Genomic DNA, 16,132 nt, shown 5'->3' with positions numbered 1-16,132 from the left:
TCCCATATAGTACCGGCGCCAGCCCCGGACTAACGCTCATCAATCGATCCGCAAGCAAGACGTCAAAGAGACCATTTGCTCTTCCTCCCACCTCGTACAGGGAGGCGAGTAGGTAGGATGCTATGTATTCGCTACATCTGTCTGTCGGCCCGTTCCCAACCACATGAAAATCTGCGCCGTTTTTCCCGAAGCATACAGCCCTCGTCTGAGAGAGGCCGTCCGAATGCCTGCCCTCTTGACGACTCCCTGGGTATCTTCACCCGCCACAGCGCGGATGCCCTTTCCAAACTCAATTGCAATGACTGGCGTTCTACAACGCCCACACCGATGCACTCGCACTCGGCAGTAAATGCGCAAAACTTTTGTGTGTCCGGATCGTAACATGTCCTCTGCCTCGCCTCCTCCCGACACCGTCTACTACCCACCTGCTTTTGTACCACTCCTCCCTCTGCGAGGACAACGCCTCGAATCCATCAAGCCCACTTGGAAAAGTCAACCGACTCAACCAACGAGCTCGTGCCGTTGGTCGGGGGCAGCTCCGTGTCGCTGGATGTTGCCACCGTGGACAGCGTCGACGACCGATGTGACGTCTGCTCGCTCGCGCTGGTGAAGAATGTGGCCACGCTCGTCCGCCGAAGGCTATTAAAGCTGTCCCTGACGCTGCTGCTGGGCCTCGAAGCGTCCGCCTGGGCCGCCTGTGGTGCACCTCCGCCGAGAGCCGTTGGGGGCGGCGACGCCATCGTGCCCGCGGGCTTCGGCCCGTGCTTCTCGCGCAAGCGCCGGATCTCCCGGAGCCGACCACTCCACGAGCTGATGTGCTCGCCTCCCTCCCGGTTATGCCATACCACCGAGAACATGGATGCGTTGAGCGCCAGTAGCCGTACGAATCCCGGAAGCGCCTTCAGTGAAATCATCTTCGTCTCCGATGCCGGTGACACTTCGGGAAAGCCGGGCTTGCTCATCACCTGCACCCTGTAAAACGGCTGCCTGTGGCTCAGCGCCCTCTCCGACTCGGCTTCGCGTGCCGCGATGAATGACGCGCGCGATGCCGGCGTTATGACGATGTTGACGAAATTGAACTGGCTTGGGAACGTGTCAAATTTAAAGGGCAGCCCCGAGTCGTTGAAGATGATGTTGACAAAGTCGTTTCCAATGTGCCTCTTCTTGAGCGTGCAGTTGGCGTCTCGCTCCAGGTCCGTCGGCATCTGCGTCGTCACGTGGAAGACAATCTCCGTCACCCTATCTCGCCAACAAAACGTATACTGGCCGTCCGAGTCGTACTCGCGATCCAAGCCCTGGGTGTTGAACGTTGCTCCCTTGAGCTTCGTGAGCGTGCCCAGGTTGTTCAGAAACTCGAGGTAGTCGCTGCTGCCAGACACATTGGCCAGAATATCCGCTTCGTCCGTCTGCCCCTCGCCAACGTACACGACACCGACCTTGTGTCCGTCCAGGCTCGAACTTCGATCAAAGACACGGATGGCTCTATCCGTGGCCTCGTCTTCCGGGAGAGGGATGGGTCGCGCTGACTCGTACGTCTGCGGCACCGGGGACATGAGCTGGACGAGCAAGTGGCTTGGCAAGACGGTGTTGCTCGTCGCCTGGCCTTCCCTGCTGATGTCAACGTACCCTTCTGTCTGATGCGCCGGCGGAGGAGTGAACGTCTCTCGAACAACGTACGCCGACGTCCCAGACGGCTGCCTCTTGACGATCTGCGCCCATCCGGACAACGTGGCCTGCTTAATCGTGATGATGCTGTTGCCGACGAGCCACTGCTTCTTGACTATCGGCCCGAAGCGGTCCTCGGTAAAGTAGGGGTCCTCTGCAGACTCGTCCACGTCGGCATACGCCACTCTTTGCATAAAGTCAATGGACGTCAGCGTCTGCTCATCCGCCGTCTGCCCAGTGCCATCGCCGTCCGCAAAGAGCTTCTTGACAATCCAGCCGACATGGCGTGCGCGGTCTTGAATCTTCAGAGCGAGGAACCAGAACAGAATGACATGATAGGCCAGTGCGTGTACATATTGCGGAAGGTCATCCGACGCGTTCGCCGGGATGAGCTCCGCAGGGTTCGAGCTCGGGGTCAGTGGCGTCGAGACTTCACTACCGTGGCTGCCGCGATGCGACTGCCTCTTGTCCCTGGCATACTCGAGGTAGCGGAAGCAGATGCCGAAAACAATCCTGTAGTCATCTTCCCTAAAGTTGACATAAACATCGTGTAGGCGGCTTAGAGAGGCGAGAAATTCTAGAATGTGCACCGACACGTGCGGCTGCGTGATGATTGCCGCCATCTGGTTCAGCATCTGAATCAAGGACTTGCTAGTGGACAACGGAAGCTCGTGGCAGCATATTGACAGCGCGTGGATGCAGTATTTCGCCGTCCGCTCCCAACTGGCGATGCCGAGCACAAAGGTCCTGACAATCTCGTCCTCGTCCGTCTTTGGGAAGTGCTCGTGGTAGCTCAGTATCATTGTCAGGCTGTGGAAAAGGCAGATTGCGATATCAGCACGACGCAGTCCCGATGCCAGCGGCGCCTCTGGGAAGCCGTTGGTGCGGATCTGCTCGCAGACGAGACGACGAAGCTCCTGAATTTGCGGGATCGCGTTCCTAAAAATGGCATGGTTGCTCAGCTGCGAAGGCAAATGGACGAGGACAAAGCTGTAGACCTCCCACTCGCTTCCTTGGAGAATGCACAAGACAGCCTCAAGCCACGCCGACATATTGAGGGCCACCGTGCGCAATTCGTCACTGCCGCTGGTGGACCCGTCGCCATCGGCTGCCGGTTCCGCGTTGACCTCTTGGGAGACGAGAACAGGGCTGATCAACTTTGGTATCGGATCCGGCAGTGCGTCCGCGTCCGGATGGCTCCACAACTGGCGATATCTCTGGCGGGCATTCTTTGCGCTGCTTGGAGTTCGAACCGGCAGGCCTCTGTCGGCCGTCCCCTGCCCGAAGGAAACGCCCCTTGAGGAGCGTGACTGCGTCCCGTGGTCGCTCCTCGATAAGCGCAACGACTGGGCTGCCTCCTCCGCTTGCTTCTTAGCATATGAGGCATCAGTCCGGCACATTGCTGTCGCGAGGAAGTTGTTCTCGAGATCGTCCGTGACGAAGATCCGGTTGGCCCAATCGGCGCGCAGGCGAAACAGGAGCTTCATGGCGGTGAGTCGTGCGTCGACTTCGCAGTGGTTCGGTTTGACAATTGAGACAAGCGAATTGAACAGGCGGACACTCTTGTCTCCGTGCGAGTTCATGACGCGGAGGAACATCTTGACATAGCCTCTGGTAACGACATTGGACGGAGACTGTTCCAGGGAAGAGCCTGGCGCTTCGGGGCTGGACGGCGAGAGAGTCGCAGGCGTAGTTGGGGATGCAATGGGGGATTTTAACCGATCGTTGACAACAATGCCGCGGAGGGTGTCGATGATGTAGTCAAAGAGCTCCATGTCACAGGAAACGACGACCGACACCATGAGCGACATGACGGCCTCGAGCACCAGCACGTCTGTCTCCTCGACAACATTTTGCAGGATGCTCTTGGCCAACCGCGGAATCAGATTCTGCTCGGCTCCGTCCCCTACGAGATCGACGATTTCGTACGCATTCATGGTAGTTTGCAAAGCCTGGAGGCGCGTCTCGGAGCTCCGCTTTCGGTCGCCGAAAAATGCATCCAGGACCAGGCTAAGATTCTCCTCCCAACGTAGGTCGGACGGAGAGCAGCATCTGAACTTCTGAAAGTAGTCCAGAACTGTCCTAGCCGTCGCGTCAGGAAGAATAGTGTGGACCTCGGTGAAGAATTTGATGATGGTTTCCCGAGGGACAAAGTCTCCAGCCTTCTGGTTGAAGATAGCGTCCAGGCGACTAACCAACGTTAGCAGCTCACGGTCCACGCCATTCTCCGGCTGCTCTTCCTTGGTTTGGCTACTGCGCCGCCGGTCAAAGTCTGTGTGAACTCTGCGGCAGCATTCGGCAGCAACGTCCAGGCAGATCGACCAGTCCTCATCCACAATCAGACGGTGTGTCTGTCCTTGCCCGTCGTCAAACAACGCATTGATCAGCTGGAGTAGAGAATAGTACACCTTCACGGACGACGTTGCCCGCAAAGCGTTGGACAGGCCATCCACAAGGAGAGCGTACGGCACGGTGGGGTAGCCCTTCTCTGTTGTCTTGGAGAGCAGCTTCTGAAGCACGGCAAGGGCAGATCTGACCTCCCTGCTGCTTGTGTCCCTGTCCTTGGCTCCTTCCGACGGGAGGTTGCGCAGGATGTCAAGCAGAATGCGTACAGTTGCCTGACCGTTATGAGACTTGCAGAGATTGGCGATGGTGTGCCAGGATGGTTTCTGCATCGTCGGCACGAGGCAGAAAATGGAAGAAAGAACCTGGACACACTCCCTGAGCTTCTCCTGGGGAATGGATCCAAAAGTCACAATAGCGTCAATTACGCCAATGCAGGACCTCAAGTCATCCTCGACGCTCGTGTTCATGCAAATGAGTAGGAGGCGGTCGATGAGCCCGACGACGGAGGCCTCGTTTGCGTTGTTGAAACTGAACTTGATGACGTCGAGGAGAAACTGGAAGATCTGGGCCAAGTTCTTCTCCTCGCCCGATGCCGCCACCCTGCCCCGGGAAGAGCTTCGCTGACCTCTAGTCGCCTGCGCGTTCTTCCGGGCTCTCCTTGCAGACTGATATGCTTCGTACAGCCAGGTCGTGAGCAGAGGGATAAGATCGTAGTCGAATCCCGTGATCAGGCGCCCGTGCTTCGTCAGATCCACGAGAGCGGCGAGCTGCAGGTGGAAATCCTCGGGGTGCGCCGGTGCAGACAGGGTCTGAAAATACTCTTTGCGCTCCAAGTCCGTCGATGAGGGGTGCTTCGCGCACTCGGTCAGTAGCTCCCACCCCGCCAGGCGCGTTGGCGAATGATTGCCGGCATCGATGAGGTCCTTGCCGGCGTACCAAATGTCCAGCACGGGGTTGACAGGGTACTCGGTGATGGCATACTTGAGGGTGTTGGCGGCAGATATGCGCTCGCTCGCGGAGCCGCTCTTGAGGAGCTCGAATGCGTCCATGTGGTTGGATGAGAGCTCCCGGAAGCTGGTCGAGGTGGCATGGACGAGGTCGGCCCGCGGCAGAACAGTGACGGGCAAGGACAGGGGAGGCGGGGACTTGTGGGATGCTTTAGAGCTTGTCAGGTTGCGGAAGACGTTGGCGAGGCCGCTCGGGCGTGTGGTATCGTGTGAGGAGGGGTCATCGTCAGGCCGCGGGGACATGTGCTCGTCTGGCGTCGTTCTCGTTGCAACATTCGCTGGCGTCGGCGCTGCCTTTTCGTCGAGTCAGCAGCTTCGCTCGGGCCTGAGCTCCCACCAACAGCATGGGGACGCTCTTCATGGCTGCTGCGAGTGGGGCGACGAGGCAGTCCGGGAGACTCACGATACAAGCAGCGACGTTGCTACCACAGCGTCACGATCATATATGTAGATACGGCCAGGGGCCGCGAGACGCCAGAGGGGACAAACTTCGTTGCGCGCGACGAGACGTCGGCGAGGTTGTCTTTGCAAATATTGTGGCTGACGGCGGGGCGTCGTTGATGTGCACAGCAGGCGGTGCCTGCCCTGTTCTGGGAGCGTGGCGAGCGGGAGGGCGCGTGGGCGGGCGCTTCGCGATGGCTCTGGCCAGAAGTCGAGCCTGTTGGTCCGGGGCAGCGATGGCCTAATGTGACAGGTCGCGGGGATGAGGCGTCGCGGTGGGCTTGTCGCAGTTGCAGGATTTTGATGCCCGGCGTGCGAAGGAGCTTGGTTGATATCGAGGTTCGATTGGAGGCGAGGCGTAACGAAGGGAGAGGTGCAGAGAGTTGAGGAAGATGAGGGAAGTGAGGAACAGGTAGAGCAAGCGAAGTGACCCGACCCGGCCTCGGGATTGATTTGGTTTGGGTTGGCTTGGTTTGGTGGTTGCCAAGTGCTGGATGCGAACGGCTTAGGCTTAGTGGGCAAGGGCCTGGCAAGCTAAAGGTTCCATGGCTGCAGTTTGCCAGCTGGGCTACCAGGGTCTCTTGAGACCTGCCCTGCTGGAGTGGTAGAAGCCGGTGGATGGGGTCCTGGAGCCTCAGGGTGGAAGGCGCCCGCCGGCGTGCATGCGCAGTGCCCGCACTTTGCACTGGGCGACGGACAGTACTGGGGTCCGTCTGGCAGCACTGCAGGCAGGCGGGCAGGCCTATGGAGAGGAGAGGGTCAAGGCTCATCGCAGGGATGAGGTGGGGGGGGGTCCCGGACCGGGGGTTTCGGGAGGCCCCTGCCTGCGCTGTGTTGCCATTGGCAGCGGTCGTGGCGTCCCATCTTTGTAGCGCTAGACGATGCGTGAGCTGCAGCTGACCCTCCCTGGCCCGAGGCTATCGAGGTGATTGTCATCACCTGGAAAGTGCAGTGGTGTTCTGATTCTGTAGGTCTAGGTAGCCGGGCACGGCCAAGGCACGGGACAAGGCCGCCGTTGCATCTCATTACCCGCAAGCACAAGCCTCCCCGCGATGCCCGCCAACAAGCATCGGGATGCAAGGACACAGACGAACCTCAGAGGTCACTTTGCAAGCTCCCCTCGCGTCACACAGCTATGTATGTAGTAGGTACTATCGTGGGCTAGATGAAGCACGCCTTTTTCCCACGCCGTCCCCTTGCTGCGGACTCCAGGACTGCCACAGGTTACAGGTACCGTGCAGGCATGGCGTGCATGCAAAATGCTGCATACTTAGCTCCAGACGATCTCTCCTGTTTTCTTTTTTCTCGCTGATGTTTTTGCTTTTGGGGACGTGATGCAACGCGGGGCGTTTCTCGCGTCGGGCAATGTACAATTGTCGTGGTGTTAGGTAAAGTGTGTCCTCCCTCCAACCAAGCCCAGCTCGCAAGCAGCGTTCAGGGCATCCATGGGCTTACTTCTGTCTAATTATCACGGCTTGGTCACCCACTCTGGGCTTGGGTTTTGTGCAACTCCGTCCAATGAGTTCGTTCAGGCGTTGGCTTTGGGCTCCGTACACATGGAAATTGTGCGTCAAACCGGGCTGGGCAGGCCAGGTACACTGACATTATCTCGCCAGCATGTGTAACGGCCCCACGTCTGGGCATGGCATGGCATTAACTACTTTGCATCGCGTCAAGTCAATCTAAACCCAAACTACTCGCCGCAGGACAAATCAGCTGCACCGGGGCGCTCCGAATCAGCTGTATAGTTGCCATTGACGCCTCAAAACAACTCGAGCCCCCGCGACACGCATACAACGTCGATGCGAACAACCAGATTGTGACTGACCGCTCCAGGGTAGCTGGAATGAGCTTGTCCCATAGCTCCGAGCTCCTGCGCCCACCCAAAAAGGGAGCTTCGATAGAGCTCTTCAGGTCTCCACTGCGTACAGTATGCCGCCGCTCCAACAACCCCTCCCCCCCCCGGCCCGTTTGGTCCCGGCGCGGCAGCACGCACTGGGTGGGTAATTTTCCAGGCGCTTGCGGGGCCGCCTGGTTGCTGTTGGTGAACGCCGAACAACGAATCCTGACAAAGAGGTGAAGCACCCAAACAAACCAAACCAACCCGACCTTCAGCTTCTCCCGCACCTCCACCACCCCAAACTACTTCTCGCATCACCACGTCCACCTCGTGTCGCAGCTCTCTCAACGACCCCCCCTGCGAGATCTCACGATGGCGGCCGACATTGGTCACATTGCTCAGCTGCTCAACGCGACCCTCGACCCCACGCAGCACCGCAAAGGTGAGCACGTCCGCTGGCCGTTGCGATTCTGCCCCGCCACCGCGTACTGCCTCTCTGTCGTGATCCGTTTCGTTGCTGATATCGACCGTCAGCCGAGACCGCCCTCAAGCAGGAAGCAGTCAAGCCTCACTACTCACTCAGCCTGCTCAACATTGTCAACTCCGAATCCCTACCCCTCAATACCCGCCTTGCCGCCGCACTCGCCTTCAAAAACTTCATCCGATTCAACTATGTGGTAGGTCGTCGAGCCCGTGCCCGCATAGCATAGCCTCGACCGGCTGAGAGCTAAAACTTTTGCGCTCTAGGACGAAGAGGGCAACTACAAACTGCCGCCAGATGAGGTCGGCACCATCAAGGAGCGCCTCATCGGCCTCATGATCTCATCGCCACCCACCGTCCAGAGCCAGCTTGGTGAGGCTATCAGCATCATTGCGGATTCGGACTTTTGGCGAAGGTGGGACACACTCACGCAGGTATGTTCAAGCCTTGCCGAAGCCACTAGGGATATGCGGGTATTGACTACGACAATTCAAGGAACTCGTCAGCCGTTTCTCCAACACCGACCCCAAAATCAACATTGGTGTGCTCGAGGTAGCGCACTCCATCTTCGCTCGATGGCGGCCGCTCCTGAGAACCGACGAGCTGTACACGGAGATCAACCACGTCATCAACACGTTTGGACAACCATTTGTTCAGCTCCTCGTGGTGCGTAGATGCCGCGTTGCCCGTCTCACTGACACTGACGGCTGGACTAACGCTTTGCCAGACCACAAACGACATAATCGACCAAAACACAAACAACAAGGACGTGCTCCAGGGCTGGTTCGAGGTCCTCGATCTCCAGATCAAAATCATGTACGATATGTCGTGTCACGATATCCCGCCCATCTTCGACGAGAATCTCAAAAGCATCGCCACGCTTCTGCACAAGTATCTCGACTACACAAACCCCGTCTTGCAAACGGACGATGATACCGAGGCGAGCATAGCCGACACCGTCAAGGCTGATATATGTGAACTGCTCGAGCTGTTCACGACCAAGTACGACGAGGACTGGGCAAAGTACTGCGAACCATTCATCACGAGTGCCTGGAATCTACTGTCCACGATTGGCCAGGAAACCAAATACGACACGGTCGTCAGCAAGGCCCTCCACTTCCTCACCGCCGTTGCCTCGAATCCGAAGCACTCTAGCATGTTCAACGACGAGAACGTCCTCACACAGATCGTGGAGAAGGTCATCCTGCCCAATGTCGCACTTAGAGAGTCTGATCTGGAGATGTTTGAGGACGAGCCGATCGAGTTCATCCGTCGCGACCTGGAAGGCTCAGACACAGATTCGCGGAGAAGGTCTGCGACCGACTTCCTCCGCAAGCTTCAAGAAAACTTTGAGTCGTTGGTGACCAGCACTGTCACGAGGTACATCACCCACTACCTGACTCTGGGCAAGTCGGACTGGAAGGCGAAAGACACGGCAGTCTACCTCTACTTGTCCATCGCGGCAAAGGGAGCCGTGACGGCCGCCCAGGGTGTCAAGACTGTCAACCCGTTGGTCAATGTTGTCGAGTTCTTTGAGCAGAATATCGCTGCCGATCTGATGGGCGGCGAGAGCGTCTCGCCCATCTCGAGGGTCGATGCGATCAAGTACCTCTACACGTTCCGGAGCCAGCTGTCCAAGGAGCAGTGGAAGCTCGCGCTGGGCCCGCTGGTCCAGAACCTCAACTCGTCCAACTACGTTGTGTACACGTACGCTGCCATTGCGGTGGAACGCGTACTCTTCTTGGCCGATGACGCCGGCAACCAAATGTTCCCCCGCGTCGACATTGAGCCATTCGCCAAGGACCTGCTGACGCATCTTTTCAAGCTGATTGAGAAGGAGACGAGTCCTGCCAAGCTACAGGAGAATGAGTTCTTGATGCGCTGCGTGATGCGTATCCTGATCGTCATCAAGGATGGTGCTACGCCTGTCCTGGAGAATGTCTTGACCCATCTCATCCTCATCACCAATGTGATGAAGCAGAACCCGAGCAACCCGAGGTTTTACTACTACCATTTCGAGGCGATGGGCGCTCTCGTGCGGTATTGCTCAGGCACAAGCGCTGCTCTCTTTAACCAAAAACTGTGGGAGCCATTCAACAAGATCCTGGCGGAGGACGTTTCCGGTCAGTAACACACGTCACCCGAAGTGAAAAGCCTGTCTGCTAACACGTTGCTCAGAGTTCTTGCCTTACATTTTTCAAATTTTGGCCCAGTTCCTTGAATCCTGCCCCTCGCAGGATGTGTCGGACGAGTACAAAGTCCTCCTCGGTCCTCTTCTTGCGGCGCCTCTGTGGGAGGTCCGCGGCAACGTCCCTGCCTGCACCCGCCTGTTGTCGGCGGTCATTCCCAAGGCCGCCAAGGTCATTGTTGCAGAGAACCAGCTAGAGCCGGTGCTGGGTATTTTCCAGAAGCTGCTGAGCAGCAAGAAGTCGGAGCTCATGTCGTTCGATGTCCTGGATGCGATTATCCACTCTTTTGAGCCGTGAGCATCTTCCACTGGTGTCGCGATGCGCCATTAGCTTGCTAACGCATCGTCGTAGGGCAACCATCGACCAGTACTTTGGAACGATCGTGCAACTGCTCTACACGAAGCTGCAGGGATCACCTCCAGAGACGTTCAAGATCCGCTTCGCGCGTTTCTACCACCTTGTCGGCGCCAGGCTTGAGGCTGGCTATGGAGCGGATTACTTCATCAAGAAGTCGGACCAGCTTGACGAGAGAGCATTTTCTCAGGTCTACCCGCCCTTCGTGCTGGCCGAGACGGAGAAGCTTGCCAAGCCAGTGGATCGCAAGACAGCCGTGGTGTCTCTGACGAAGACGCTGTGCGACTCGCAAGTGTTTGCCCAGAAGTTCATGAAGGGCTGGGCCAACAGCTGCCGCATCCTGCTGTCCCTGCTGGCGAACCCTCCGGCCGTCTCCGGCGGACTTGGCGATGAGATCATCACCGAGGCATCGGTCGACGATATTGGCTTTGGCATGACCTTTACTGCGTTGAACACATGCAGGCCTGTGGTGCAGGACGACTTCCCAGAAGTTGTCGACGTGACCAAATGGGTCAAGGACTACATGGTGGCGGCCAACGCGCGGCACGGCGGAGCCATCGAGAGTTTCATCGGCCAGCGGCTGCCTGCCGACCAGCAGGCGGCGATTGCGCAGTTTATTCGCTGACGGAAGAGGGAGACCTGCAATCGGGCGGCTGCAGATGTTACTACACAAAACGGGGCGAGCGCATCCCATCCCATGCAGTGCAGGGGGACAAGTGTGGGATACCCCGCAAGGGGCACACGGCGGCAGGGTTCCTGGAATATAGGCAGGGACAAGGGACGGTGAACATGGAAGATACCACTTGCGAGAACGAACTCGTATGCGGCCCCGGAGAGAATTACAGGGCACGTCTATCAAAAGCCCAGCTTCCTGGCCGGGGGGGCACGTAACGTGGAAACAACGCGTCGGGAACGATAGTAGTTGACGCATCGGCCACACACAATGTCAAATTACGATCAGCCAAATCCTGCCTCGTTGTCCCGTTGCCATCGCGGGACCGGGCGATGCACCCGGTTGACGTCCGTGGGAGTCTTGACGGTAATGCCCGCAGCAAGTGACTAGTAGTTGATACCATATTGGTTTCAGTCGCGCCCGGCAGGCAGATAGACGCCCCTCGAGCGTCATGCGTACTGATCGAAGGCGTGAGCGTCGTCCCTCCCTCTGTCCGTTCACCCAACCATCCGTCATAACATGTATGGGGACGTCGACTAATTGCCCAACACACACTCCATCTCTCAAGGAGACGCCCGACACGTCCACACGCGCGACAGTCAGTCAGTTGGCCCGCTCCTCTGCGCCCCTCCCCAAGTCTAGTAGTAATAACAAGGAGTCTCCGGCAGACCGGACCGTCTGTATTCGGGGCTCTAGAAGGTTGAGCTGCATGCGTCTAGATGGGTAGCTTATACATGTACAAGAAAAGAAGGCTTCGCCAAGCGCGTCAAATGAAGGACCAGGTATCGTTAAAGATATTAAATAAAAAGGCTGAGTCGACCACAGCTCTGCGTGCCCGTCGTCCGTACGTTGGGCGCCCCGTCGCTTGTCCCCGCCTGCTGCTTTGAATCGTCATAAATGAGCCCGGGCCGCCTGCGTGAGTGGCTGCGGGTGTCTGAACGATGCGGATGTAATACGAAAAAAATGTCGTCAAGTTGTTTAGCGTTGTATATCGCGCCTCGTCAATCGTGTGGTATCATAGAATGCATCGGCATGGCCAAGTCTTCCCCCCACTGCTGTCCTCCAAAAAACGAGCCTTCCTCCGTGCTGCGCACAAGACCTCATAAAAACCCACCCTCTGGTGCCACAACACCGACGCTGCCTCGCCACCCACATCGCCTATCCTGGCCGTCCGGCCTCGGCGGTAGTGGCTTGGAGAGGGACGCGCCGCCACGAATCGTCAAGCTCGTGCGGCCCGCCGAGGGCGGCTGAGGCTCGATCTCGCTGCTGCCGCGGCTGCTTCCTACGCTGGCATTCGTCTGGACGAGCAGTAAGCTGCTGGTGCTGGAGAGCCGTTTTGTGAACTCGGTGAAACTCAACCTTTTCGCGCTGGAGCTGGAAAGACGACCGTCTCCGCTGGGGGGCTGGTGCGGATCGGGGGTTGCCGAGGGCTTGCTTTTGCTCACGGTCGGGGGAGCGTCAAGTGTCGCTGTGGAAGGGGCGGCGAGTTGGGGTGTGCTCTGGGTGCGCCCGTTATTCGGTCGCGACTTAGCATGCGCAGTGTGCGGGCGGGAGGGCGGTACTGGGGTCGCCGTGGATGACCGCACGGAGTCAGCGTGGAAGCTGACGTGGGCCCGCGACATGCTCGGGCGGTGCGAAGTCGAGTTGCGAACGGGGTCATGCCGACCGGCGATGTACGCTAGTGCGCGTTGCGCGCCAGGTGACATTAGAGGTGCCTGAATGAAATGATCCATGTCCTGGGACGGCCCCTCGTTCTCAGAGTCCGAGTCGGACGAGTCGTGGGGATCCACCTCGGCATCGCTGTCGTCTTCTTCGAATGTGCTGCGCATCGCTGCCTGCTCTGCGTTGGCAGCAGCCTCCTCCTGCTTTCGGCGCTGCTCTTTCTCGCGCATGAGCGCGTCGAATCTGGCGATGGAGCTGAGCTTTTCCTGCCCTGGAATATACGTCTCGGCGCCTGGTATGTGTCCCAACTGAAATGCCCGATCGAGGATGGTCTCGCCCGGGGCAGGTGGCAGTGAAGCATCATAGAGCTGGGGGTGATGAACTTGAGAACTAATGCTATCTCGAGTCCGTGTTGGGGAGCTCATGGTCGAGGTCCTTCCTTGGGCTGACGTCCAGCCCTCGATCAGTTCGCCGCGGTAGTCACCATGCGGGGTGGACGGGCCAATGTCTGTAGGGAGAACGGTGGTGTAATGCTGCCCAGGGATGGCATACGGGATCTTCTGCGGCCCGTAGGCATTGCTAGACGGGGAGGATATATCGCTGCGCTTCGATCGCAAGCTCGGCGACTCGGAACTGAAAGTGGGAGGACAGTCCCGCGGGCCGGTGGAGTATGTTGCCGTCGAGCTCTTGTGCTGAAGCCCGCGATTTTCGCTCCCCGAGCGAAAGGCATGGTCCGAGTTGTCGTGCGACCTGGTTGAGAAGGGGCTGGTGAAGATGGGCGACGATGGGCTTTCAGTGGCTGGAGCATCCTTTTTGGCCTGTATGAAGCGCGCCCAATCGTGGAGGCCTGGGCGGCGATCTTCCGAGGGGACACGGAACCAGAGCGTCGTGGTGCCTGCCTCTTTGTTGTTCGCTATGAAGCCAGCTGCCCGGCTTGATCTGCGTCGGCGCTCCTTGTCAGAGATGGTGATGACGAGAGTCGGCTGAGCGGGGCTCTGTTTTCGGTTGGTAACGTGCTGGACTTGGCAGTCGGTGACGCAGCTGGCCGGCCATTGTTGGATTGGCTCAGAGTCGTCCTGGGTCGTCACGTTAGACCAGCGTGCCCGATTTCGTGGCGGCAGGGGACTGAAATGGATTATTACCTTGGATTTGTAGACGAGTATACAGTATTCGTCCGATGACGGGATTTTGGGGAGGGGCTTGGGCATCGACGTCGGAATCCTCCCTGTGGTAACGCCTTGAACGTAGGTTGAACTGCCTTGGCGGTCCCTGGCGTTAGGGTTCCGTTTGCCGACAACGACGTAGCGAGACTGCAGATAGTTCATGTCAGAAAGGGCCGCAGACAACGAAGGGGGAGGTCTGCAGCGATGGTAGCAGCGGGGGGGGGGACCGACCTTCCATGACGCCCGGCCAAGGATCTGGCTCCGGTCTGGGGGGACCAGGAGGATGCCGTCGAGGCGGTCCATGGCCAAGGCGCTCGAGAGCGGGATCTGGGGCACAGGCCAAACACGCAAAGGAAAACAGAGCGACCAAAGAGAGAGAAGGAGAAAGTAGCGTTGTGTTATAGGCGCATTATGAGTGGACTTGGGGTTGTGTAGGCGTTGTGCTGGATGCGGCGTGTCTCAAGCGTCGCAAAGCGCGGTCGCCGACCTGGCACCTCCTCCAGCTGCCTACCAGGCAAAGGCAGTCAAGTCAGTGCTGCTGCGATGCGACGCGGGAGGGCCCAGGACGACGAGGGAAGCGACGGACAGGCAGACAGCGGCGCGCGCACCAGACAGAAGCGAGGATTGAGGCGTCAGGTGTAGGAGTCGCGGGACCGACAAGCGAGAAACGGGAGATGTCAGCAAGGTAATAACGAAGAGGGAGCCGAGCGAACAGCGGCGGGCAGCATGGAGGGCACGGGTGCCATAGTTGGGCCCGGCATAATGCTGAACTAACTCAGCGACGATCCATTAGTAGGCCCCCCTCGGGAGGCGTTCGATCAGAACCGGGGGGGGCTTGAGACGGAGAGGAGACGGTGGGTGGATGGGTGGCATGGCATGGGTGGGTAGGTGGTGGGCATGGGCATGGCATGGATGAGGAAGACGGGGGCGGATGGAGGCGTGGGCGTGCGTGCCATGGCGAGGATGCACAGATGGATCAATTGGATCATATTGGTGGTCTGGCTGGGTGGAGGCGGATGTGGAGGGGCCCAAGTGCCCTGACGAGAGAGAGAGAGGCCTGGCCTTCAGTGGTAGTGGTGGTGGTGGTGGTGGTGGTGGTGGTGGAGGAGGAGGAGGAGGGGCGCCGGCGTGGTGGCGTGGTGGTGCCCCTTCTAGCACTTTGCCCTGTGCTGTGCATCTGCCCTGGGGCATTTGCCGCATTCACTAGGAGTTAAAGGTAAGGTATAGTACCTCAGGTCTTCCATTAGTGCACCTTACTAGACCACTAAATCCCTGGATGTTTGCGGCCCCGCCCCGTGCTGCTGTGATTGTGCGTGCGCTCCAGCAGCACAGCAGCACGGATGGATCCATTGGAGGCCAGCCCAGGCCCCCCCCGGCCGACCAGGCGACCCAGGCTGGCTTGGCCGCAGGCGAAATGAACATCAAACATGGACCACCACACAACCGAGGGGGGCTTCCAAAATTGACGGATCGCTGCAAGATTACAAAACAGCCGACGGACGACGACATGACTGGGGGCCGCAGACATGCTCGCAGCGAAGGCAAGGCAACGGCATGGTACGAGCGCGAGAATGAAGATGCAATGTTGACCACCCGTCTGGATGGAGGACGGCATTGTGCTACACTTAGGTAGCTACAATCTACTACTAACTTTAGTACTAGAGGTTTCGATGAGAGAGGAGGCGCAAAGTACTACTAAAAGGTTGCCTTCTGCCTTGCATCTCGCTCCATCCGGCGGCGCGGCGCCCTACACTGCATCCGGCGACCTGCTGCGACCACGAACTGGAGCGTGCCAAGGCATTGCCACCCGGCTAAGTAGGTACCTAGTACTACTAAGGTAGGCACCTGATGCGTGAGAGCCCGATGCCTTGGGTCATCAGGTGCCGTGGTGCCAATTCGAAGAAAAGTGCTAGCCACAGAGGAGGGACTTGGTAGAGCAATTGGCTTGATAGGTAACTAACTACCTATCAGACCCGATATTCCTGTGGTGTGTTTTATCGTGGTTGCTTGTGCAGTCAGGCACAGCGTGGGCATCTACTCGTTACGGTACACTTATACCTGCTTCTTACCTCACCTACATCGTGAGGTACTACCTAGGTAGTCAGTACCACTCTCCCATTGCGCAGTTGTCATGCCAAAGAGAATCGCCGCTGCTGGCAGGTACCTTGTCCCTTTGTAGGGTACAAAGTTCCTACTAAGTATCTACAGCCATGTTGAAAGCTGCATCGGACCTCAAGCCATTTTCGTGGGTCATTTCGCATAGGCGGCTGCGTTGGCTAAGCCCCTCTAATCACTCCTTCCCGCCATGGTC

At 58.3% G+C, this 16,132-nt stretch overlaps 3 protein-coding genes across 4 annotated transcripts; 1 reads left to right on the top strand and 2 right to left on the bottom strand.

Annotated features, from left to right (window-relative positions):
• Positions 1-101: 101 nt before the first annotated feature.
• TSC2 (Tuberous sclerosis 2-like protein) lies at positions 102-5,872 on the bottom strand. The gene is made up of 2 exons (XM_047986500.1): positions 5,422-5,872; positions 102-5,312 (listed from the first exon to the last, which is right to left on the bottom strand). The coding sequence occupies exon 2, from the start codon at positions 5,259-5,261 to the stop codon at positions 474-476; it is 4,788 nt and encodes a 1,595-aa protein (XP_047842482.1). The 5' UTR covers positions 5,262-5,312; positions 5,422-5,872; the 3' UTR covers positions 102-473.
• Positions 5,873-7,525: 1,653 nt separating this feature from the next.
• CSE1 (importin-alpha export receptor) lies at positions 7,526-11,749 on the top strand. Its single transcript, XM_047986499.1, has 7 exons — positions 7,526-7,741; positions 7,834-7,976; positions 8,047-8,214; positions 8,276-8,446; positions 8,508-9,903; positions 9,959-10,262; positions 10,321-11,749. The coding sequence occupies exons 1-7, from the start codon at positions 7,672-7,674 to the stop codon at positions 10,946-10,948; spliced, it is 2,880 nt and encodes a 959-aa protein (XP_047842481.1). The 5' UTR covers positions 7,526-7,671; the 3' UTR covers positions 10,949-11,749.
• JDV02_005223 (uncharacterized protein) lies at positions 11,169-14,651 on the bottom strand. Of its 2 annotated transcripts, XM_047986498.1 has the most exons (4): positions 14,053-14,651; positions 13,801-13,968; positions 12,356-13,734; positions 11,169-12,294 (listed from the first exon to the last, which is right to left on the bottom strand). In XM_047986498.1, exons 1-4 carry the CDS (start codon positions 14,122-14,124, stop codon positions 12,279-12,281), a joined length of 1,635 nt encoding a protein of 544 aa, XP_047842480.1. In that variant the 5' UTR covers positions 14,125-14,651; the 3' UTR covers positions 11,169-12,278. The 2 variants fall into 2 exon arrangements, with proteins under 2 accessions (XP_047842480.1, XP_047842479.1); XM_047986497.1 differs by having other exon boundaries at positions 11,169-13,734.
• Positions 14,652-16,132: the final 1,481 nt, after the last annotated feature.

This window comes from Purpureocillium takamizusanense, chromosome 4 (genome assembly GCF_022605165.1).
Source record: "Purpureocillium takamizusanense chromosome 4, complete sequence".
Classification (NCBI taxonomy): Eukaryota; Fungi; Ascomycota; class Sordariomycetes; order Hypocreales; family Ophiocordycipitaceae; genus Purpureocillium; species Purpureocillium takamizusanense.
Note: the sequence above shows the minus strand (reverse complement) of the source record. Positions and strands in the feature narration are given on the sequence as shown.

What these genes read in the sequence shown, in the direction of transcription:
- TSC2 (XM_047986500.1), bottom strand. Translation starts at nt 5,261, where the DNA reads ATGTCCCCGCGGCCTGACGATGACCCCTCCTCACACGATACCACACGC.
- CSE1 (XM_047986499.1), top strand. Translation starts at nt 7,672, where the DNA reads ATGGCGGCCGACATTGGTCACATTGCTCAGCTGCTCAACGCGACCCTC. An exon ending in CATTTGTTCAGCTCCTCGTG is followed by an intron (nt 8,447 to 8,507) that starts GTGCGTAGATGC and finishes ACGCTTTGCCAG; the next exon opens with ACCACAAACGACATAATCGA. An exon ending in ATTATCCACTCTTTTGAGCC is followed by an intron (nt 10,263 to 10,320) that starts GTGAGCATCTTC and finishes GCATCGTCGTAG; the next exon opens with GGCAACCATCGACCAGTACT.
- JDV02_005223 (XM_047986497.1), bottom strand. Translation starts at nt 14,124, where the DNA reads ATGGACCGCCTCGACGGCATCCTCCTGGTCCCCCCAGACCGGAGCCAG. An exon ending in TTGGCCGGGCGTCATGGAAG is followed by an intron (nt 13,969 to 14,052) that starts GTCGGTCCCCCC and finishes AACTATCTGCAG; the next exon opens with TCTCGCTACGTCGTTGTCGG. An exon ending in TACTCGTCTACAAATCCAAG is followed by an intron (nt 13,735 to 13,800) that starts GTAATAATCCAT and finishes GTGACGACCCAG; the next exon opens with GACGACTCTGAGCCAATCCA.